The sequence below is a fragment of the Seriola aureovittata genome, chromosome 3, assembly GCF_021018895.1.
Source record: "Seriola aureovittata isolate HTS-2021-v1 ecotype China chromosome 3, ASM2101889v1, whole genome shotgun sequence".
Taxonomy (NCBI): domain Eukaryota; kingdom Metazoa; phylum Chordata; class Actinopteri; order Carangiformes; family Carangidae; genus Seriola; species Seriola aureovittata.
In genome coordinates this window covers 24,091,808-24,114,699 of record NC_079366.1, presented here as the reverse complement: position 1 = coordinate 24,114,699, position 22,892 = coordinate 24,091,808, and the positions used below count along the sequence as shown (strand labels likewise).

At 38.7% G+C, this 22,892-nt stretch overlaps 3 protein-coding genes across 3 annotated transcripts; all 3 read left to right on the top strand.

Moving 5' to 3' along the window:
• The first annotated feature begins 4,904 nt into the window (after positions 1–4,904).
• lrata (lecithin retinol acyltransferase a) lies at positions 4,905–7,130 on the top strand. The gene is made up of 2 exons (XM_056372321.1): positions 4,905–5,586; positions 6,546–7,130. Exons 1-2 carry the CDS (start codon positions 5,053–5,055, stop codon positions 6,696–6,698), a joined length of 687 nt encoding a protein of 228 aa, XP_056228296.1. The 5' UTR covers positions 4,905–5,052; the 3' UTR covers positions 6,699–7,130.
• Positions 7,131–7,846: 716 nt separating this feature from the next.
• si:dkey-30k22.5 (lecithin retinol acyltransferase family protein) lies at positions 7,847–9,477 on the top strand. Its single transcript, XM_056372569.1, has 2 exons — positions 7,847–8,332; positions 9,322–9,477. The coding sequence occupies exons 1-2, from the start codon at positions 7,847–7,849 to the stop codon at positions 9,475–9,477; spliced, it is 642 nt and encodes a 213-aa protein (XP_056228544.1).
• Positions 9,478–18,881: 9,404 nt separating this feature from the next.
• On the top strand, positions 18,882–21,173 carry npy2r (neuropeptide Y receptor Y2). Its single transcript, XM_056372323.1, has one exon. It carries the CDS (start codon positions 18,885–18,887, stop codon positions 19,998–20,000), a length of 1,116 nt encoding a protein of 371 aa, XP_056228298.1. The 5' UTR covers positions 18,882–18,884; the 3' UTR covers positions 20,001–21,173.
• The last annotated feature ends 1,719 nt before the right edge of the window (positions 21,174–22,892 follow it).

The window sequence follows — 22,892 nt, the reverse complement described above, 5'->3', positions numbered from 1 at the left end:
TGGATGTACAGTTTAGCAGGGATGTAGCTGCTGATAAAGGTTATCCAGTGGGTATTTTTCAGGTTGCACATGGCAAACACACCTCTTTTTTATTACATCAAAACAAACAGTGAAGACACATGTGACAGCATGAAGCTTAATAATGCTTCATCTGTCCGCCCCATGTTGACATTAGATGGTAAATCTTACCTTAACTACCTCTGCGTGGCCTGGTTTTATAATGTGGGAAAAACCAGGGCCCAGGATGGATATAAAGCCACACTGACCTGAGAATGAACTGCCAGGGACATGAACCTAAACAGTGCTGAACTTTTGCTGAACTGGCCTCTTTGTGTAGAAACACCAGATGGAAAGTGTCTCTCTCTTTTCCTTTAAGTGCCATGAAAGACACGGACACTGTTTTTGAACACTGTGTCCAGGATGTTAAGATGTGATTTGGGTTGTTGTTCTAGTTGATGTATTCAGACACTGATGCAGAATGCAAAACAACATACAAGCAGAACAAAGTTATTCGTTTTCTTTATAATATGGTGGCAGCTGCGATTCCCCACTATTCAACCTGTAAATCCAGTCATAGGAATATGGTGCTGAATCATTGTTTTTCCTGAAAACATTCACGTCTTTAGGAAATGCGTCCGTCAGTAATCAACTTAAGTTTCAAGGCTGAGAAACAAAGTCAGCATAGTTCACAGGTCGTCGGTGCAGGAATTAAATTTAAAGAGCCTTGCTAGGGTTCCCCATTGGCCACAACTATAAGTCTGGAGCCATTTGGCGTAAATCTCCCCAGACAGAGGGCAAAGGTTTGTTGCAATGCCACCTCAGGGTTCAACCTGCGGTCGCAGGCGGTAAGTCGACTCAGCTGAACATGGTGTGATCTGAGGTAGAACAAGCAACCAGGCTGACACTTTGTTGTCCACGCATCATGGACGACTTTGGCGTAATAATACATCATCTTATGATGCTCTGCTGTTCTGATTTATTGCTTCCATGTTTAATTTGTCTACAGCTAGTTTGATGCAGGTTCCTTTGGTCCTGCAGCTGTTCTATAATAAAAGATGTGGTACATATCTTCCATGTTATTTACACTACTATATTAATATTTGTCTTACATTGCTTCTTTCACGCGTCTCTTGGCTCATTGCACGTTGTGCCATTCATTACGCTGATTTATATAGTATGTACTTGTTTTGTGTTTTCTCTGAGAAATTACAAGTTGTTTCAAATCAACCTGTCAACGTGAATTATGATAAAATAGAAAAATATATAATCAGGTAAAACTGCACATTTAATGTTCATGGCTAATGTCATTGTTACTCATGTTTGACTGCTGCTGATAACATATTGATAAGTGTTAGCAGTTTTCATCAGTTTTATTACTTTTAAGGGTTTTCTAACTTCAGGTCTTCCACTGTATGAATACTCACTTTGGATTCTGGTGGAAAACAAATGAGTACATTTAATAAGTACTGTCCTCAAATACAATTTTAGGTTACTTAAATATTTCTGTTTTATGTCAGTATTTCCTTTCAACTCAACTACACTTCAGAAGGAAATATTTAAAATTCTACTCACTAACGGCTGTTGTTACTAAGGTTACTTTTACAGTTTCATCTGTAAAGCATCTCATAAATTATGATGCACAGATATAAAGCAAATTACCAAACAGTATATGAAGTAAATGTTAGCTCCACATCAACTAACTACAGCATGCTGCTTACACATTAAAGCATCAGTAATAATAATTTCATATAATAAGTGAAACAATGTAAAACACAAAAAGGAGCTATTCTGCTCAGTGAGTACTTCGCTGGCAAGACATATGTACTTTTACTTACTTTTTAACATTGTGAATGCAGGACATTTATTTGTACTGGATTATTTTTACATTGCAGTATTGCTAATTGTACTTTGACAAGCATCTGAATATTTATTCCGCCATTGATTGTTACACAGATGATTGCAATATAAATTCAGTGTGACTATAAATGCTTAGGAATGAAACAGGCTCTCATCGTGACTAAAAGGTTGTGCTTCAAATATAAAACTATTTAAGTTAAACTCTGACAGTTGATTATTATTATTATTATGTTGACTGGTCCAAAAAATGTAACAGCATTAGATGTTTTCAGTGTTTAAAGTTAATGAATGTTAGAATTCATTTAATACTGACTTGAAGATTTGAATGGACATTGTTGACACACCCACTTCATTAACAGTTTGTTCCTTGCTAATAATTTATATTTGTAAGTTTACCATTTAACATTTTTCCAGGATAGAAGTTCAGAATTTGAGTGATAGTGCTGCAAAATCATTATTCACACATACGTCCTCAAAAGTAGGTTATACACACTTTGTGGGTTAAACTGGCTTTTCCCACAGTCTGAAAAAGCAGCTGGCCTAAATTAAATACCAGCAATCATTTATCCCTTTTGTGAGGAATTTACAGTATCTAGGTCAGCAAATGAACGGCAACAAATGATTCAAAAGACACAGGATCAAAAAGGCTGAGGTGTTTTCTCAAGGTATTTTCTGGGTTAAAAGATGAGCGTGTAATCGAAGCCTAGAGGATTAAGGTAATCTGGTCAAAGGAATCTCATATGGTTTCTCAGAGGAAGTGCAGGCCATCCAGCGCAGCCCGCTGTTTTCACAGGGCTGATCCTGGGTTGATGACGGGACAGAACAGACGGGTCTCTGTGAGTCTGCAACGTCTACTGGTTAATCAGCTTAATAGTCTAATTGGAAGTTGAAAAAAAGATCATCACAAAACAATGACAATCATTATTCTAGCAAACTGGAAAATAGCAACCATTTTTTTTTTTATCTTTATGTCATTTTGTTTTTCTTCTTGCAGCATCCAACAACATTTCAGTTTGTTATAAATATCTATGAGAAAGCAATCTGTCACTTATACTGAGCTACCTGAACCCAAGTTTTGAGGCCATGCTTTGAGCTCATAAAGATCCGTGTTGGATAGCAACAAAGTACATCTACTCAAGTACTGAACTTAAGCACAATCTTGAGGTATTTGTATTCTACTGCTTCTACTCAAGTACATTTATGAGAGAAACAACGCACTGTATTGTAATAGAGTATGTTGTAGTGAGACTGTCCTGTAAAAAAACGAGCCCATAGGTCATTTGTGCAGCAGCTTATTACAACCCATAGTTACGTGTTATTGTTAGGGGACATCTAGTGGCTGTAGTAATTATGACAACAGCAAAGGGAAAAGTGCAGCGACGTGGTATAAAGAACAACGAAGTTTGCATTTGGAGGAGGTTGGGATGGAGGGATGGGTCAACAAAACACGGGACTAGGATACAGGACTGCGGTGTTTGAGTCCCATGTGGACAAAGTTAACCATGGTGTTATTATTGTAACCATGACAACAAAGATCGTCTCATGTTGAGGAAGTACTTATCTTTTCCTAAACCTAACCAAGCCGTGACTGTTATTATAGTAAGCAAAAATAGCTCCTTTAATGATCCGAATACTTCTAGGAAGACCACTGTCCTCTCCAGAGAAAGATGCAACACCTCCCCGTAAAAGACCAAACTCTACAGTGCCTCCTGATGTGAGAAAGGATGGTATTGATCATTTCCCAACATGGGAAACCTGACAAAGATGCAAGCACTGCACAGACAATCACTTCTCACATGTCTACTGCTGGAAATGTAAAGTCCATCTTTGCCTGAACAAAGACAGAAACTGTTTTTTTGGCAACCACAGGGCAAAATAAAAGGTAAAAGGACTTCATAGGACTTCAATGATTTCATAAATTTATTTTTTGTTTTTGTCAAAAGCTCCAATTAAGACTTCAATTAAAAAAATAGAATTCTTTGACTATTATTTCATGTGTCAGGCTTCACAGGGTTAATGACCTGAATACTTCTTCCACCACTGTTGAAGATCAAACAAAAATCTCCAGAACTCAATCTGCTATGAAATCATGACAAACACACAAACGAAAAATGTGTTTCCTTGAAGCTAATACAAGTTTAGTGACTTCATGTTATCATCAGACACTTGTCTCCTGAAATGCCTTTTTTGAGTCTGCAGATGTTGGCGATGCATGTTATTAACAATGTGATTTTGTTCTCAGTTTTAAATGAGAGGAGGAGTGAACACTTGAGCTCATGGCCTCTATTGTTAAATCTCTATTTCTCCATCTTAATTGTTCATATAATAGATTTTAAAGAGCTGTTGCTGTAATGTAAATTCTACCACAACATGACTTGAAAGTACAAATCATTTAGAGGAAAAAGCTAGTGGTGATAGAACTGCACACACTGAAACAGCATTTAGCAGCTACTGCAGACAGCTGGAAAAACAACTTCCTAATGAACAGTGCAGCTCTTACTTTTACATGTGTGTCGTTATTTCCCCCAAGTCAGTTTTATTTTCCTTAATCTTACTACCACTTTCTAATGAGGTAGCCTTACTTTTATTAATGGGTTATAGTGTGTAATGAATGGTTTTATATAATGCTGCCCAATATTTCACTAAGACTTTACAGATGGGTTCATTAATCAGAACCACTTTTGGGTTGCCAGGTTGTGAGGTGGATAAACACCAGCTGAGGGGATTTTTTTTTTACCCTTGGAAACTATGAGTAACTTAAAACAGAACTTTGGAGCATTAGTAACAATGTATAAAGACTTTATAAAAGTTTCTAAGTTTTTAAATCAGACTTATCATGTAGCCTATCTACTTTTAAAAACCCTGCTTCATTTGTTTGTGTTAAGCACTGAGTTTCACTATGAAATAAATGTTCCTTGTCTTAAGTCTTTGGACATCTGAGCTAATTCTCTTCCTCTCTGCACTGCATTAGAGCAAAATCATGGAGGATTAGTGGAGAGCATTTGCACATGTGTGGACAAAAAACAATACAGCGGGGGGGAAAAATGCAACAAGCTGAAGAGGTGATGGAAGGAGAATGCACACGTGCAGAAGGTCACTCGTGTCCTTGGGGCTTTCCCTCTTCCTCGTGCCACTAAGGATAAAAAGCTCATTTCACTCAAGCACTTACAGACATTCCCCTCGACAACCGTCACGATGCTGCAGCTGCTGACATTCCTGGTGGAAAAGCTCTCCCTCCTCTCCAGCCTGAAACTTTTTGAGTCCAGCTGGTTGGACGGTGAGGACCAGGAGCCCCCCGCTCAGCGCGGACCGCCACCGCCCCCCCGCAGAGGAGACCTGCTTGAGGTCCCAAGAACCATTTTCACCCACTTCGGTATTTACCTAGGTGACAATAAAGTAGCTCACCTGATCCCTGACATCCTCCCTGTTCTTACAAACGACAAGAAGCTCATCAGCTCTGTCATTACGAACAAGAGACTCATCCTCGGCTGCCTCTACAAGTGCGCCACGGTGCGCGTGGACACGCTGGAGGATTTTGCTTATGGCTCCAACATCCTGGTTAACCGCATGGATAAGATGATGAAGGCACAAGCGTTTCCCAATGAAGATGTCGCCCAGAGAGCCGAAAAACAGATCGGAGGGATCCCATACAGTCTGCTGTGGAATAACTGTGAACACTTTGTGACATACTGCAGATATGGACATGCAGCAAGCCGCCAAACAGAGAAGGTATTAAAGCCCAACACTCTCTATTTGAATAAGCACAGAATTAAATGTTGCTCAGGTTATTGATCATGGCATAATATCTCTTAGGCTATATACAGGTTTATCTTAGTGCATCATAAAGGTAAACATTACACAAGGGTTATTTCATATGTTGGAGTGCATCATCACTGTCTCTTTGTAGTCAGTTCAAACATGGCTGGATTAACAATTTTGAAGGCAAATGGGCCAAAATTAGTTGTTGGGCCCCCCTCCTAACCTCAGTGCTTTGCTCATGGATCCTGACAAATCCAACTTCCCATTAAATACAGGGCGCACAAGGACCCAAACAACAAAACTAAACTAAACAAAGCAAACAAAAACTCAAATACTACTCATGCAGTTTGAATTATATTCATTATAATATTTAGGAATATGCACAGTGGGAACATGGTATAAAGAAAAATAAGGTCTTCAAACTAGAGTCTGACACAGGACCTCTCTACAAGACAGTGAGGGTTTCAATTAGACCCACCCATATCCTGAGACATCCTGTCTTGTCATCAGTTTACTCAGTAGATGAGAGTATAAACAAAACACCAGCATCATTAAATGTATTACATCTGCTGTGTGAAATGATGCCACAGCTCGTTTTTCCATAAGATGAATGTATTTTCTGATGTTAGCAAAGCACCTCTGCAATAAAGCACTGTAAGAAGCCTTGTAAATACAGGAACTACCCAGGGTTCATATTGTACTTATGTTGTGCACATTCCAAAACAAAACTGCAAATCTGATATAAAAAAAACTGCCCAACAGTGAGTGAACTGGGTTTAACCTTGCACACTGATTTACAACAGCAGTTTCACTGCTGGAACCATGGTTGATGATTTTTACAAACACTTTCCAGGTGATGGCAAAGCTGAAACTTTGTGCAGCAGCCAGGAAAGATGTGCACTAACTAACTTTGTTTCTTTCCTTTGTAGTTCTGTGAGTGTCTGAAATCAATCATCAGAGACCAGCGCAGCGTCATTGTTACAGGACTGCTTGGAATTATCTCCATGGTCTGTTTTGGTATGGCAGCTTCAACTACATTACCCACAATTCTAATCCCCTTCACTCTGTGGATGGCTGGTTAAAAACGGGGCTCAGCGCAAAGAATGTGCAAATGAACTGAACTGAACTTTTTACTTGGCAAAGAAGACTGACCGGGAACCTCTTCCAATCACTGGACTCTTGTCATGTGATGCCTTATAAATCTGCTCTACAACAATATACTTTCATTTTATTGTGTAGGCAATGCTGAATGTTTTGTGCGTTAATAGTTTCCTGCACAGCTTATGCTTGTCCTCTCACCAAGTGTGGTGAGGGACATTAAATCTCTGATACAAGACTACAGTTAGTGATTCACCTTGCTAACATTTGAGTCACCACAAAAGTGAATACACAGAGTACATGAACTGTAACAATATCTTTAGCATCATAATGTACATAGAGGAGATTTTATAATGATGTACTTAATATAGTGATGTAAATATGAAAAAATGTTTAATAAAAGAAATGTATTTTTATTTGTGTGCCTTGTGTGTGAGTGTGACCCTCTCAACATGCCAGTGGAAGCAGAGCCTTGAATTAGCCTTAATAACGGCAGATACTCTATGCCATGCTGTATGGTGGTTATGGCGTTAGTTGTGAAACTGGTAAAACAGAAGATACAGCATGTGTGTAAATGTGCAGTATAGATGCACTGCAAAGAATGCTTAGGAATAACGGCAAAATTTCAACCAATCACATTGAAGCAGCGTCATCAAACTACCTGAATCTTTTCATGCTGGATATAAATCTATAGCTGTGACTATGTGTTAGGTTGAATTCAGATAATTCCACATTACATTTCACATATATTTCTTAAACTGTTTGAGATTTTTTTCTTAATGTTCAAGAAAGTGCTGAATAAGGATGAGACACATTTAATCTAGTCCATGAATAACAAAGGCTGTTTGTGTATGATCGCTCAATTCCGGTGACCTTTAAATGAGGATTTAACTTGTTGCCAATTAAGCCTTCTTAATGAGGACCCTTGACCTTAATTCACCAAAAACAAGGCCCAAGTTTCAAAGTCTGAACTGCACAACAAAGTGATTAGAGAAAGCTGCTTTGTTTCTGTCAAAATCAAAAAAAAAACATTGACCAATACCTAATCCTACTAACCGCAATGGCCCCGCCCTCCCAATTCCAACATAAATGAAATGCTCAGGTGTTGGTCACTTTGCTGCACACTGCCAACATGTTTCTCTACCAACTGATCAACTTCTTCTTCGCAGCTTCCAAAAAGGAGGAGGATTCGAAATATGACCTTTCCCTTTACAAGCGCGGTGATCTATTAGAAGTCCCCAGGACACTGTTCACCCATTTTGGTATCTACCTTGGCAACAACCGTGTGGCCCATCTCATTCCGGACATCCTGCCTGCGATTTCCAAGAATAAATCTGCAATTGCCAAGATGGTAACAAATAACCGGTTGCTGCTTGGGGTTATCTTGAAGGTTGCCAGCGTCAGAGTGGACTCTGTGGCGGATTTCGCTTATGGCTCAGAGATTCTGATCAACCACATGGACAAAGTGTGCAGCCAGCCTGTGTTGGATGGGGATGAGGTGGCTCGAAGGGCTGAGAAACTCCTGGGCTCCGTCACCTACAGTTTACTGTGGTATAACTGTGAACACTACGTTATGTACTGCAGATATGGCATGGCCATCAGCTACCAGACATACCAGGTAGAGTCTCTGGCTTCCAGTCAGTAGAGATATTAAATGTTAGTTTTACATTTTTTAAGTCGGTCAGTCTTAAAGCAGTACTGACTTGCTGAGCGATGGAAGGACAGTAACACAAAGAGGGAAGGAATACTGTACTACAAACTGAGTAACTTTGGCAGATATCTATTTTATCTGACCAAGTTAGACTGTTCTAGCCTCATATTAACTTCACCTGAACTTTGAAATACAGTTTTGCATGCATGCATAGATTTAGTTCTACACCACTGACATCTTCACAGCCAGTGTAGACAGGAGGAATAATTAATGACCAATAACCACCTTAATGTCTGTAAAAACATGTGAGTGTTGATTTAAGACAGATTTGAAAGTGTGGTGTGCTGTGTGGTTTACAAATTGCTTTCTGGTAAAGACATCAGTGATTATTTTGAAATATTCTGTGTAAAAACATATTTTTTATGTCATGGTTTATCAGCTTTACTTTTAATGGTTATTACTGAGCAATGATTACCAGTTTTTATCCACGGTAATCCTTAATTCTTTGATTCTAATTTTCAACTCCTGGATAATATTGCATTGCTAAGGTCACGTGCAAAGACACAGGTTAGTGCATGTGTGGCAATTGAAAAGCCCTTTATATCCAAGGGGTTTAGTGATAAACAGATTATTGGGTAGTCACACTCAGTGTAAAGCAATGTTAATCCAAATGTACTTATGAAGTACGGACTTCTTCTTTCATTGTTTCGTATGTGGTCATACAAGGATGTTTTGACTGCAGAGGGCTGCTTGCTTCTTGCTTCCGTCCACTGCAGTGAACATTAACGTCACTTATTCATGAGGCAAGCAGCTCCATCTAGTGTTGCTTTACGTCCAATTTACTATCATCCTGGAGTTAATGGAGACTTCCTGTGACAATAGACCGTCACTGCTCCACTAATTTATCATCGGCTTTGCCCTCAATCACTGTCTAATTCTCACACCCTTTCCTCCAGTTCTGCACAACGGTGAGGAAGATCGTCTGCAGCAGGATGACTGCCTATCTGACTGCGCTATGCGGTGGAGGAACCATGCTGTATCTGGGCTGCGTGACGCCGCTGATGGTTTTACCAACACTGCTCATCTCATTCACCATCTGGATGGCAGCCTAAAGGCCTCATGAGTAAAGACTCAAGTAACAAACTGGTGGACAGTGAAATTACACCCTGTGTATTAGCTGTGTGACTAAAGGCACTGGGAAACAAATGTGTTCACAGCGATAAAATGTCATAAGCGCATGAGTTACACACATTTAGTTTGACCTGTTGTTGATTTTTTTATTTAAAGATGTTTTATCTTTCTGTGCCTTGATGGGATTTTCTTCTTGATGCTGTTATAAAACCCCTTTTTTTCTGTTAGATGTCTAATTTTGTCTGTTATTCATCATTAATGTTCACCAGACTCTGATATTCAACATCAATCTCATTCAACAGCAGCAGCTCATGGTTTATAAATGACCTCTGACTCAGCACAGTGGCAAACTCCTGAGGGTTGAGATAAAGCTCGACGAAGACTTTACCTATGATATATATTAGCCTATAGTGATGATGCATACTGTATGTAGCCTAAAGCTTATAGGAATGTCACAACTTGTATATACCTTAGGATCATTTAAAAAGTCATCAGTGTGATACTACACTCACATCATGCTGTAGCTTAAACGTTGGCCTGGACAAAGTGCAATAAGCTTCTTACGTAATATTTCTTTGATGGATCATATTGGCAATTGTCATATATGTCGTTGTCAGTCCATTAAACATGTATTTCTACCTGCTTCCCGTTTTGTTTCTTGTACTTATTTTCACATCCTCTCTGCTGCCATCAAAGTTATTTACGTTCTGTGACTCGATATCACCCAATGGAAAAACATTTATTTAAGATACATTAAAGGTCCATGGGAACATACCATTGAATACAGGCTTGGGAAAAAAGTAGCCACAAAATATTTCAATTTGAGTGAAATGTTTTGCTCATTTCTGCAGAGAATGTGGTCAACTGTCTGTCATTGTAACTACAACAAGAATAGCATTATGCACTGGGCAACGTTCATAAACCTTTTTTTAGCATTTCCCCTGAGAATTCATAGGAAGCAAACAAAACAATCACCCAAACAGACTGATTGAATACAGGAGACACTTTACGGTGATAGAGAAGTATTATTTAAAGCAACTCTGAATTTCACTGATTCATAATTTCAAGAATCTGAGGGTCTGAGTGGTAAAGGAATAAACCTTTATTATAGTTTGGTGGTGGTGTATCTATCTGTGCCCACAAAGCTATTAAGATTATGTAACTCCATAAAAGGAATGAAATGGACTTCAAACTGAAGTAAAACATCTGGGTTTTCTAAATAATCTAAATAAAAGTATTTGTAAAAGTCAGAGGATAATTGTTGTCAACCAAGTGCAAAGGGGGAAAACAGGCAAGCAAAAAGTCCAAAAACAGAAAGGAACGGGGTCATAACTGAACAGGCAGGAGCAAGAAAACTACAGGGCTAGCTTGCTACAGCTTGAGTCCAGGTGTATGTACTGAGGAGCTGATGAGAGAATGGGGATCAGGTGGGTGGTAGGGTGGATGGATGTGGAAGTCAGTTGATATGGAAATTTGGGTACAATTATTGGACAGGGAAGGAATATGCAGGAGATTATTAACTGGCAACAGAGCAAAAAAGTGTGCAAAATGTTACAGACTGTTGACATGAAATCCTGTACTTGTCTCTGAAGTGGATTCTACCTACTTTCCATTTATCAGTTCCAGGACATGGTGCCAAAAAAATTTGGAGCTAAAAATCTTTGTTTGATGAACTCTGTGTACATTAGATACTGTAATGTTAGGACATAAAGGTGACATACTGTAACCCTGGTTCTATTAGCACAGGCTTCGGCTAAGCATAGGGCTGCCAGATGTAAATTGCACATACTATCTTTTTCTACCTCTTGATTTCAGTGACGATGTCGAAAACAAAGCACAACAAATCTAAAACCTTGTAATGGAGTAAAATAATCAGCCAAACCTTTCGCATTTCATTTGTTGCTACGCAGAATTGATACAATGTTGTGCAAATAATAAGATACCATAGAACTTACCAGATAAAGATACCATTTGAAAAAATACAAAACTATTTTCCTGTTAGAACTATCATGACATGATGTGAATGCAAAACCAAACCTGGACTCAGAATCATCGAGCTGGAGTCAGTGGATGGCCAGAGAAACATCAAGGCAGCTGTTCACATCTGATGCCAGAGACAGGAGGTACAGGAGTTATCAGGTCATCAATTTTCCATAATTACAGTAGCTGAGCCACATCCATAACAACTAAGTTAATAGACCGTGTATTAAGATTATTTTGTCTTTTACTACTTCCAAGGTCATGTATGAACATTGTGCTTTACACATAAAATGATATTGTACTATCAGATACTCCTCACCCCGATGGATGATGTTAGAGATATTTTCCATCAAACTCTCATATACCTGTTGGATGTCCAGGATGGCAAGATGTAAAAAGTCAAAAAGATCAAACTGTAAAAACGTATCTCTGCCTTGAACCTGAGTGATACAGGTAAAGACCGGTGTCAATTAAGGATAATTGCCTTGCCATTACACTAAGCACTTTGTCCTGCAGAGAAACGTATGTATTGATTTAACAGAGGCTGATGTAATGGGCAGAAGTCCACAAGTTCTATTAAGCGGAGTGCAGGTGCACAGTCCCTGCTGAGATTGAAGAGTAACTGGGTTTTGTCACGGCTAAAATTGACACCTTTCAGATTTTAGTCTCGACTCGCTGAGGGAAATCTGATTTAATTTCTATATTTCCACATGGTGTGAAAGGTCTCCCTTATTTAGCTACCAATAAATATATCAAACATGGAACACATGGGTGCTTCCAAAAGCAAGGAAGAAGAGAATGGGATGAATCTATAGGAGCACAAACAAACATCCTGTCTCTGTAGGATAAAGGACTTGCTCTAAGCATAAACATACCAACAATATCCAACATTCATAAAAATCGTTACAGGGAGAAATGGCTATCACTGTTCTCTTAGTGCAGATGTATATAGGCTATGTTTTTTCTTTTCTTTTTTCTTGTTTTTTTTCTTCCTTGTATTGGCTATTTGAGCACAGCAGTAAGTCTCTATTTCCTTATTTTCAACAGTATTTCACCCCAGCCACAGCCTTGAGGGACATTAGAGTCCAAACATTCCAACTGTGAAATGGTTCCCACACCATTGAAAGACCAGTGGTGACTCAATTAAATGATTATCTGTCCAGCAATGGTCTATTTGAAACATTTCAATTAAGGTCCAAGCTTTTCCAGAATTCGGAGAGGAATCTCTCAAAGGCAGCAAACAAGCTACTCCTAGCACTGCCAAGTATCTCAGTTGCTCATACCAGGACATGATTTAGTTGCATCCTTTTATTTTTTCTGTCTCTCCCTGTAGCCTGCACTCTCAATGTTGGTTTACTGATCTCTACAACATGCATTACCTTTACATGGAAGGATAGCTGTATCCTTTTGTGGCCAGAGGCATCACACCATACAAATTCCAACTGCTGTCATTGAAAGTGCTGATGATGCAAGGGGCAGTTGTGTCAGTTGTGGACTGTGTAAACTCAATCAAGCAACAACCAATCAAGAATTTAAGTCCTTTCTGTCCGATAAAACCAATGTTCAGCTTTACCACAATATTCAGTGTAGGTCAGGGTGAGGGTTAGTAAGTATTTTGTGTTCCCTTTCCATGTTTTGACAAATCCTCAATTTGTGCTCACATATGCAGATGACACCAAAATCTATATGCAAATAAAAATCACTTACTTGCATCATTCTATTTATCTTTCTGCAACTGAATGCTAACAAACTTAAGATGCAAGTTGTTGGCCCAAAAACATAACAGTCTTGCGACATAGAAGTAACTTTAGATTTTGGTGGCTATCTGATTACAAACTGCCAACGGTTTTTGTCTTGTCTTCGCAACCTTACCTAATTTCACAGTTTTTAGGCTGAAGTTTAATTAACAAACAACAAACTATTAGCCTGTAATGATGCCCAAATATGGTAAACTGGAAGCTACTATTGACAATGAATGAGATGCTGATTATGTGGGAATACTTTGCTTGTTTTGGTCTTTACAATGTTATTGGTTTTTGCATCTCACAAAATAAGCTTTATGCCCAAAACATTTCCATTACAATTTCCCAGTTCATGCTCTGTAGTGCACCTCAGGTTTGAGGAGCTTCATTATATTATAGCACATGTTCAAATTACTGTATGATAGTCAGACATGATGCCATCAAAGGAAAGGCAATCCCGCTAGCAACATTGTGGAGTCCTTGAAACTAAACCTATGCCTTAAAGATTGAGTTGAGTTCAGCTCCAGAAAATGGATAACTATTTCATCATTACTGCTTAAAGACAAGACAAATATAGAAAATCGTTCTCTTCTTCTCTTTTTTGTGTTGATAAAAAGAACAAAACAAACATCTGAAACACCACCTATTCTTACAGGTAGTCTGATTTCAAACCTGTCTCTTGGTAATTACGTTTCCATACATCTAAACTGCAACAGCAAATACATTTTGTTGTTTAGGCAACAAAAGCTCTTTGATTAAGGTTAGGGAAAATTGTGATTTTGGCTAAATGTGAATAATAAAACATTTTGTCTTGTGTGTTGTGGGCTTTCCAAATAGCTAAATTAGTAACATGATTGAAAACATAATCTGGTCACAATTATGTTTCCTACAAAACATATTTATTGTTGCATTTTAGTTGTAGCCTATATAAATGCAAATTTAAAGAGAAAGGTTTGCTGATTCCTAAATGAGAAATATAGAGTAGAGACAGTGCAGTTGTTGTTTTCCAATGCTTTATTAAATGCTAAGAGTAGATATGGCACAGCAGCAGCTGTAGTAATTATGATGTATAGTGAGGTAGAGGAGTAGTCAGGCAGCAGACAGAAAGACTATCAGCCCTGGCTGTGCGAGAGCAGTGTGGCAATACAAGTCTAAATTGACTATATACACACACTGGAAGCCTGGTGCGTGTGAGAAGGAGGGGCAAAGTATTATTGTTATTTGACTGCAAATTTGCTGCAGGAATGACTGAAGATGGATCATGATCATCTCATTTAGATTCTGTTTAGTCCCTGTTGTCTGTGGAGACAAAGATAAAGGTAGAGACAAACACACACAAAGATCTGTCCTTTAAGTGAAACCTGCTCAGCCATGTAGAAAATACCTTTAATTTTTTTGCATCTAAAGAAAAAGCTCTAAATGATGCCTTGATTAAAAGATAACACACTACTATGACCACTTTAAGTCTTTTCATCATCCTTCATCTCTGCATATTGATCTTTAGAAGGGGTGTCCACCATCTACTCTCTACTATCCCTGTCAATATAAGGGCAAATATATCTGTAAAATTACTTATGTGTAGGAAGTAATCATGTCATTTTATGGCACAGGGTTTGAAAAAGGATACTTATTTTTCACTGCAATTTTAACTCTATTGATAGCTCATGATAAAACATATAACAACAGTGAATGAAGTGAGAAGTTTACCTTGTTTTAGCAGTTCACCTTCAGACATCTGGTGTTTAGATTGTGACATTATGCAGGAGTTTGCAGCATTGTAAAGAACAGGTGACATATGGTCAATAATCTTATTTAATAGGCTATGATTAAATATCCCTGACATAGGAGCCCTATGTAGCTTTGCATCTTAATGCCTCTGCTGTTCACAATGATAAATGTGCCGCCGTCCTCCTCAGACACAGTGTGTTTGCCATGAAAACTCCTGCAGGTATTTAGGTATGCTTCAGTCACTTCAGATATCTCCGGAGCATGATTCTATTTAGATAGAAGATATCAACAACCAGTCAGTTCTCTGTGCTGCCGTGTTGAGTTACCGGCTCAGTGCATATTGTCATTTAGGAAGTGGATGGTTCTAATTTAGAGGATATGTTTTGCGACAATATAATTTGACTCTAAATAGGATCAATAAAGCATAAAAAAAACAAGGAAATACATTTAGTGTCATTTGCATTCTACCTTTGCACTGCCTACCAAAAGATGATGTGAAGAAGACATGGATACAGGTAGATAGTAACACGGTCCACTTTATTAATGTGGTGAAAATGTCATCAAGCACTTGAAGCAATCTTGTAGGGACTTCATTTGCCAAAGGTGAACTATTAACAATGCAGAAATGTTTATGTCTCATGCTGAAAGTTGCTGCATTTTGATTTGTAGCTATAATCCTTTTACAAAATTAATCGATTTTATGGAACAAATGACTATAATGACTATATGGATGTGAAAGGTTACGTTCGTGGCAACTGTCTCACAGAGATTTATCAGCCGACTCTATAGTTTGCCAAAAGTTTCAGGTCATTGTTTTGTTATGGTTTTCTTCAGCTTAACTGTTTTGACACTGCTCTCATTAACCTCATTTCTAGTTGCAGCAGTGAGTTGTTTTTACCAAAAAGCTCTGATGAATCCACTATATGCTACCTGACAAGCACCAAGGTACCAGCGGATTGGCGTGTTTTATCCCATTTACTACAATCACATAAACTTTACCTCACAGCTAACCATTTCACAAGCCATGCTGCTGTGCTTTAGACATTTTAAATGTACTTTTTTTTTAAAACCATTCCATTGGTTTGAATTATTTTCTATATGGTATGAAAATACACGAGCAGACTTTTGATACTTTCCTGAGTTGGGTAATCCATCCACAGCGAACAGCAAGTCTACTTTAAAGTTACTTTATTGCAGTAAGGGCATAAATGAAAATCAATAACTGCCTCGAATGGAAGCGAAAAGTACAAAAAAGTAAAACTTTGAAAATTGTTTTTTTTGTACTTACAGAGCTAAAACCTTAAACACACCATATATATTATTTAAATGACAACGGGGGAATCTTTTCTGGTGCTGACATTCACATTTAAACAAGGTCACCATTTACTGACTGCTCCATTTCCTAAAACCATGGGGGAACCTCAAACATGCCCATCTATTCAGTGTTTCCTGGTTTTTCTCATTACTTCACCATCTGTGCTGTTGCACTCTGGGCAAAGTGGGCTTTTGCCAAGGAGGCTGCTTGGAAGTAACTCAATTTCTAACGGCTACATGGTGTCTTGGTTTATAACAGTGGTAATAAAATTATGAGCCCAATTACCATTCAGAGGCTCAACAATTTGAAATGGGTCAGCTGCATTGTACTACACTTCATTGACCATAATATGAAATGTTAGCGTTACTGCACAAAGTGAGTTCTTTAATGATGATATATTTTGTGGGCTCTGAAGCAAATCAATAAGCAAAGTCATGCTGTTGTTTTCACTGAAAGATTTATGTGAAAATAATTTCACTTTCTAAATCACGTCAGTGCTGTAAATAACTGATTAAAATAAAACTTAAACATGTCTGTAACATGCCTCAAAATGCCCCAAATCTGTGCACTTTTATACACAGTGAGTGCAGCCAGATCCACTTACAGCCCACTGGGATTGTCCACTGTTGACTGCTTAAAATGTACTAAACTCGCAAAGAACATTTGTTGAATGACAATGTCTTCAAATTCAAATTCTAGAAATCATGATTTAGTTGCCACACAGAGGAGTTTGTTTTACATTTTTATGTAAACTATGAGCTTTGTGCTCCTACTGAAGCACTGGTCTGCAGAGGCACACCCACAGCAGATCTGACACTGATGAAAAACAGATCAACTTAAGTAGATTAAGATGAATTGTATTAATGCTCTGCTTGTACTTGAAACGGTTCTTAATTTGACATCTAAGCTGGATATTCTCACACTTTCTGGTGGTCATAAACGCTCCATCTTCACAAAGCATTAGCTTTGCTGTCTGTTGACAGACAGACGTACATGGTATTTTCCATTCCAGCAGACGCCCAAACACCCAGCATGAAGTGCATAAAAACGATCCACTGGGAGGCAAACATGCAGCAGACATCTCTCTGTTTCAGGATGTTGGTTAGGGAAGGACACGTTTCCTCCTTGTTGCACAACCCGCCTCATGTCAGTCTCTCAGCGTCTCACAGGGCAGGTAATGCGCCCTCAGTGCCAAACCGGCTGCAGTGCGCACTGGCAAACGTTGCGCGCTTTGCTGTTGCGCTCGCTTGTTCCATCGGCGTTTGATGGTTTTCCATTATTTTATTCGTCTGGATAACGCAGGGAGGAGAAGAAACACTAAAAAGTTTGCTGGAGACAGAAGCTATTTGAGGAATCTACAAACCTCACTCTGCGGATTGAGGTGAGTGGATCTTAATCTGAGCAAAAAGCTTGTTGATCTTGCATTTGATCTTTTGATCCAGACAGCTATCTATTATGGAATGATATGTTGCCTATTATAGCTACTGACCCATGCTTCGTTTCTTAATGTTCTTTTTATATCACTATCACCAGTCACCGCAGCTGCATTTTAACTTCTTAAGCCATTTTGTGCCACATGTCGTAGCAGAGAGATAACAAAGCTGGGACAGTCCCACACAGCAGCTCCTGCTGTGGACTATTAGGTCAGACATACAAAATAAAGATTTTCAAAGTGCAGCAGTTTATGAAGAATGAAGAACAACCTGCTAATCACAGATTCAGGTTTGTCCCGTGATAGAGAAGCTCAATTTAACATTCACGGAGAATGTAGCTGGGGTTTATGCCTCGGATGTGATATTAAATGGAAATCCACCATAAAGTGAATGTGTATTGTGCCTTTTGCTTGTACAAGTAAATATCTACAAACACAGCAGTTATCCTATGAGCTGTAAAACAGAGCATGCAGACTGTCAGAATTCATCAGGTGACACTTTATCAAGCTACTGACAGTATTAGATTGTATTAGTATTAGAGAGATGCTGCTTGAGCTTCACTTTAAGATGGCTATGGATCAGAACATGTGCCCATATTAAAGCAAAATCAGAGCTGCTGTCAGTGTCCGTAGCTTCTTCTGTATCTGTCTCCTGAAGGCGTCACCTGCAGTCTATCTCTGTGATGTTCAGCTCATTGTGCTGTACAATATTCAAGATCTGATGTCTGCTCTGATTGACGGTGATGGCTCTTGAAATGCTTATAGCACTTCAAATATTTTCAATGTATCCATCTCATCTCACATGGCTCGTACACGTAGTTTTACCATGCACGCCATAAATCATAGCTCAACTTTCTCTGTAATGCAAGTTAGATATTTAGTTTGCATACGTGTCATCATAATTGAAATATTTGCTTTTAAAATGCCTTAAAATTTACATAGATTGAAAATAATACTTACAGACCGTCATTGCTGCTTAAAGGCACAATACATTTTCATTATTTGAATTTGCTCCAAAGGGAAACAGACATCATTATATATTTTCTAGATGCCAGCCATTTGTTTTGGAGAAATACTGAAAACATTTACCAAAACATGAAGTAATTTACTTTATCTGGGTCACAACATGTATGTCCATTGCTCAAACTGAAGTACATCTTTTCACAGACCGACTTATGGGGACTGTTAGCCATGGATACAGCAGATCAACTCAACATGACTCAAGCGGAAGAGTCACAACTTGTTGTTAAATCTTCCAACTGCTGCTCAACTACAGGCACAATAAGTGATGAGAACCTTTTAAAGCTGGACGACAGCACAAAGCTGGTTGGAGTTCAAGTGATTCTCATCCTTGCTTACAGCACAATCATATTGTTCGGAGTCATTGGAAACTCCTTGGTGATATACGTCGTCTTCAAGTTTAAAAATCTACGGACTGTGACCAACTTCTTTATTGTGAACTTAGCTGTGGCAGACTTGCTGGTGAACACGCTGTGTTTGCCTTTCACCCTCATCTACACTCTCTATGGCGAGTGGAAGTTTGGTCAGGTGCTGTGCTTCATGCTGCCCTGCGCTCAAGGCATGGCCGTGCACGTGTCCACCCTCACCTTGAACATCATCGCCCTGGACCGCCACAGGAGCATCATCTACCACACGGAGACCAAGATGTCCAAAGACATGTGCGCTGTGGTCATTGTCATCACGTGGGCCGTCAGCGCCCTGTTGGCCAGCCCGCTCGCCATCTTCAGGGAGTACGGGACATTTGATCTTTCGCCAGATGAATCTATTCAGGTGTGTACAGAGAAGTGGCCGGGAAGCAGCATGAACGGAAGCATCTACAGTATATCGATGCTTCTGGTTCAATATGGCTTACCCCTGGCTATAAACTCTGTTGCTTACATCCGCATCTGGAATAAACTGAAGAATCACATGAGTCACGGAGGTCGAAATGACCGCCATCAGCGCAGGAAGAAGACCACTAAGATGCTGCTGACCATGGTGGTGGTCTTTGCTGTCAGCTGGCTGCCTTTCCATGCGTTCCAGTTGGCTGTTGACATCGACAGCACTGTGCTTTATATGAAGGACTTCAAGCTGCTTTTCACTGTGTTCCACATCGTGGCAATGTGCTCGACGTTTGTCAACCCCATCCTGTACGGGTGGATGAACAACAACTACAGGTCGGCCTTCTTGTCTGTGTGTAAGTGTTATAGGCCGTTCAGTCTGAGGTCAAGATGCTCCAAAGGCAGAGACACACTAAAAAGTGAAGAAGGGAAGGTCTGCACGGACTGCAAATCAACAAAGGTGTAAGGTGCACAAAGGAAATTCATTAATAATCACCTGTGGACATGTGAAGTCTGTATTTGGTTTTGTGGGGGCATTTCTTTTCTAACAATGAGGGAAGATGAAAAACATTTATGGGTTGGAGAAATTTAACATAAAAAAAAGGGGCTTCAATTTAAAAATAATTGAATTACCTTCACTACATAAAGCTGAGTCATACAAGCTCTAATTCCAAACAATAGCGCTCGTCAACTCAAGTGTTTGAGAGTCAAACGATGATAGACATTCCTCTTTGTTGGTGCAGATTGTCTATGTTTGACATTGGCATGGATTTTTGAGAAGACTGCTCTTGACGTTTAATGATTTGAATCTGAAATTTAAACAGATGACTAAGACTTTGGCGCTCGGTCAATTGCGATGATAAGGACCCTTTTTAGAAACTATATGAAAATTATTGGGGTGGGCAAGTGGGCTGACTGTTACATTCTCGTAATACTCCCAATAATTCAGAATATAAAATCTATGGCAGACCACAAGATTGTGAAAATACAGCCACTCTAATTCTGAATAAAGTACTTCTGAACATTTAGGCCATGACAACCACAGAACGAGTGAACAAGGCCCAGATAGAGTCTCGTATGATGTATAATTCTGGGATGAGAAAAAGCTGGAACACCAAAACAAGTTCAGGCTGCACCTTAGTAAAAATGTATAAAAATAAAACAGGAAAAATGTTCATATCCAAACCAAACTGAGTTGTTTTTTTATTGCTGACAAATGTTACTAACTTACGTTCATTATAATATGATCCACCTTTGTCGCAGTATTTGTAAATTCATTGTCTTACTTAAGGATTAAAGTCCTTCTCTGTGAGATGTTTGCATTATTTTGCTTCTCCTCTCAAAACTCCTGTCAAAGCCAGCACTGCACTGGGCTTATACATGTAACTGCAAATAACATAAAATCAGTAAATAAGAAAAACATAACCTGTACCTGTGTTTTAAACCAGAATGGAGGTAATATACCACCATGGCTAACAACTCTGCTCCAGCATCAAAACACATGCATACGCTGATAATAACTGACAATTTTTTAGAAAAGAAAAAGGCTCATATGCAATAGACCCCTTTTTTTAAAAATCGGAAAGTTGCTAAGGGCATATTAATAAATTATAATTTGAATCATTAGTTCACTTTTGAAGTTTTAGCAGGGGCCCCTGTCTTCTTATTTTTCCAGCCTTGACCCAGCAGTGTGGACATCAATCACATGGCGCCATAAAACGCTTCACAACAGTGATGAAGCCTCAATAGTTTTCTGCAGTGTATATCTCAGGCAGTAATATTAGAAGAGATATGTCTGTGTTAAACATATTTTTTGGGGATGTATATCTAACTGGAAGAAGGCAGTATTATGCTGTATTGTTGCTGTCTTTTAGAGCAATCACATCTCAAAACTGGAAAATGTAATTTGGAAATAAATATATATTTATTCATGATGGAAAAAAAGTGAAATATGCTGCTATTAACAGGGAATTTATCAAAGAATGCAAGGACCTTAATTTAATCTATCGAGACAAAGTGCATCAGTCAGCCTCCACAGACTGTGTAACCTCATGAAGAGAAAAAGAAACAAAAACTGTAAATCTTTTTGTCCAAAAGGCCTTGAAGTCATGTATGTGTATTTTAACACGTTAGCATTATAGAGTGACTCACCTGTTATACGTACTAGTTGTATCTGTGTGATTAGTGATTCCAAATCATGCATTAATTAGTCAGGCACTATTGAATTTACTAAACAACTACAAATACACAGCTGCCAATTTCAAGAAAGTTAATCTTTCTACATTAAACTGCATTAACTGCATAAACTCAATTAATATTAATATTAACATTTATTGGTTGCAGATTCTCAGATATATTTAGTAATTAAAGGGAAACTTTGATGGACATCCATCAGTATTTCCTGATATTTCATAGACTATACAATTGATGGATTAATTGAAAAAAATAAATCAACAGATTAATTGGTGTTACTTAAAGCCTTATGATAAACTTGCCAGGACCTGTTTCAAGCTGCATCTTTACTGCGTTACTGTGATAGTTTTGCTGAGAGAAAACCTGGCCTCAAATCTTTAACATGGACTCATGTCAAAAAGACCTGTTCTGGGTTTTACTTCTCAAAGATATATAAGACTAAACCGACAAAACCGGGCTCCTGGATTCATCTCTGATGCCACACGTTGAACGTCCACTCCATGACAAAACAAAAATGGGATCTGCATGATAGACATTACATTTTCCTCGTTGATCGTCTTGTTTAAACCAGCTGCTGATGCTGGAAATGTCCGTCAATGGTTTTGATGATAACTGTCACCATTCAGTATATGGGTGGGAAAAGACTGTGGGATCAAGCCATTTGATTCATTGTACATTAAAGTGTTCCTTAACTAACATGTGATGGCCATAACAGCACACATCAGTCTGCTTTGACATAATACCTTGGCAATTGTCAGCAATCAAGCCAAGTGTAAAACTATTGGAGGTGAAATTTACTGCATGCTAAAATAAATGGATAAATAAATATGAAATACATGTGAATTCATGACGTGACAGAGAAACTGACGTGAAGTAAATATTACTAAATATACAAGTTTGACTTTGTTTTGGCCTTGACATTTATTGGGCTCTTTGTTATGGGCATTACGCAGAGGGATCCAGATGCTTTTGTGTGTTTGCATTATGGGTTCAACAGAAAGGAGCTTATTAGATAGAGTTCCTCTCCTTCCCCCACTTGCATTTGTTCGCAGTGAGCATCCTAATTACCACTATTTGCTTTTACAGTGATTACACCGGTGCTCAGGTTTTGAAGAACCCTTCCTGTTGACCAGGTCCTCACTGATTTACTTTGAGTGTACGTGAG

What these genes read in the sequence shown, in the direction of transcription:
- lrata (XM_056372321.1), top strand. Translation starts at nt 5,053, where the DNA reads ATGCTGCAGCTGCTGACATTCCTGGTGGAAAAGCTCTCCCTCCTCTCC. An exon ending in CAAGCCGCCAAACAGAGAAG is followed by an intron (nt 5,587 to 6,545) that starts GTATTAAAGCCC and finishes TTTCCTTTGTAG; the next exon opens with TTCTGTGAGTGTCTGAAATC.
- si:dkey-30k22.5 (XM_056372569.1), top strand. Translation starts at nt 7,847, where the DNA reads ATGTTTCTCTACCAACTGATCAACTTCTTCTTCGCAGCTTCCAAAAAG. An exon ending in TCAGCTACCAGACATACCAG is followed by an intron (nt 8,333 to 9,321) that starts GTAGAGTCTCTG and finishes CCTTTCCTCCAG; the next exon opens with TTCTGCACAACGGTGAGGAA.
- npy2r (XM_056372323.1), top strand. Translation starts at nt 18,885, where the DNA reads ATGGATACAGCAGATCAACTCAACATGACTCAAGCGGAAGAGTCACAA.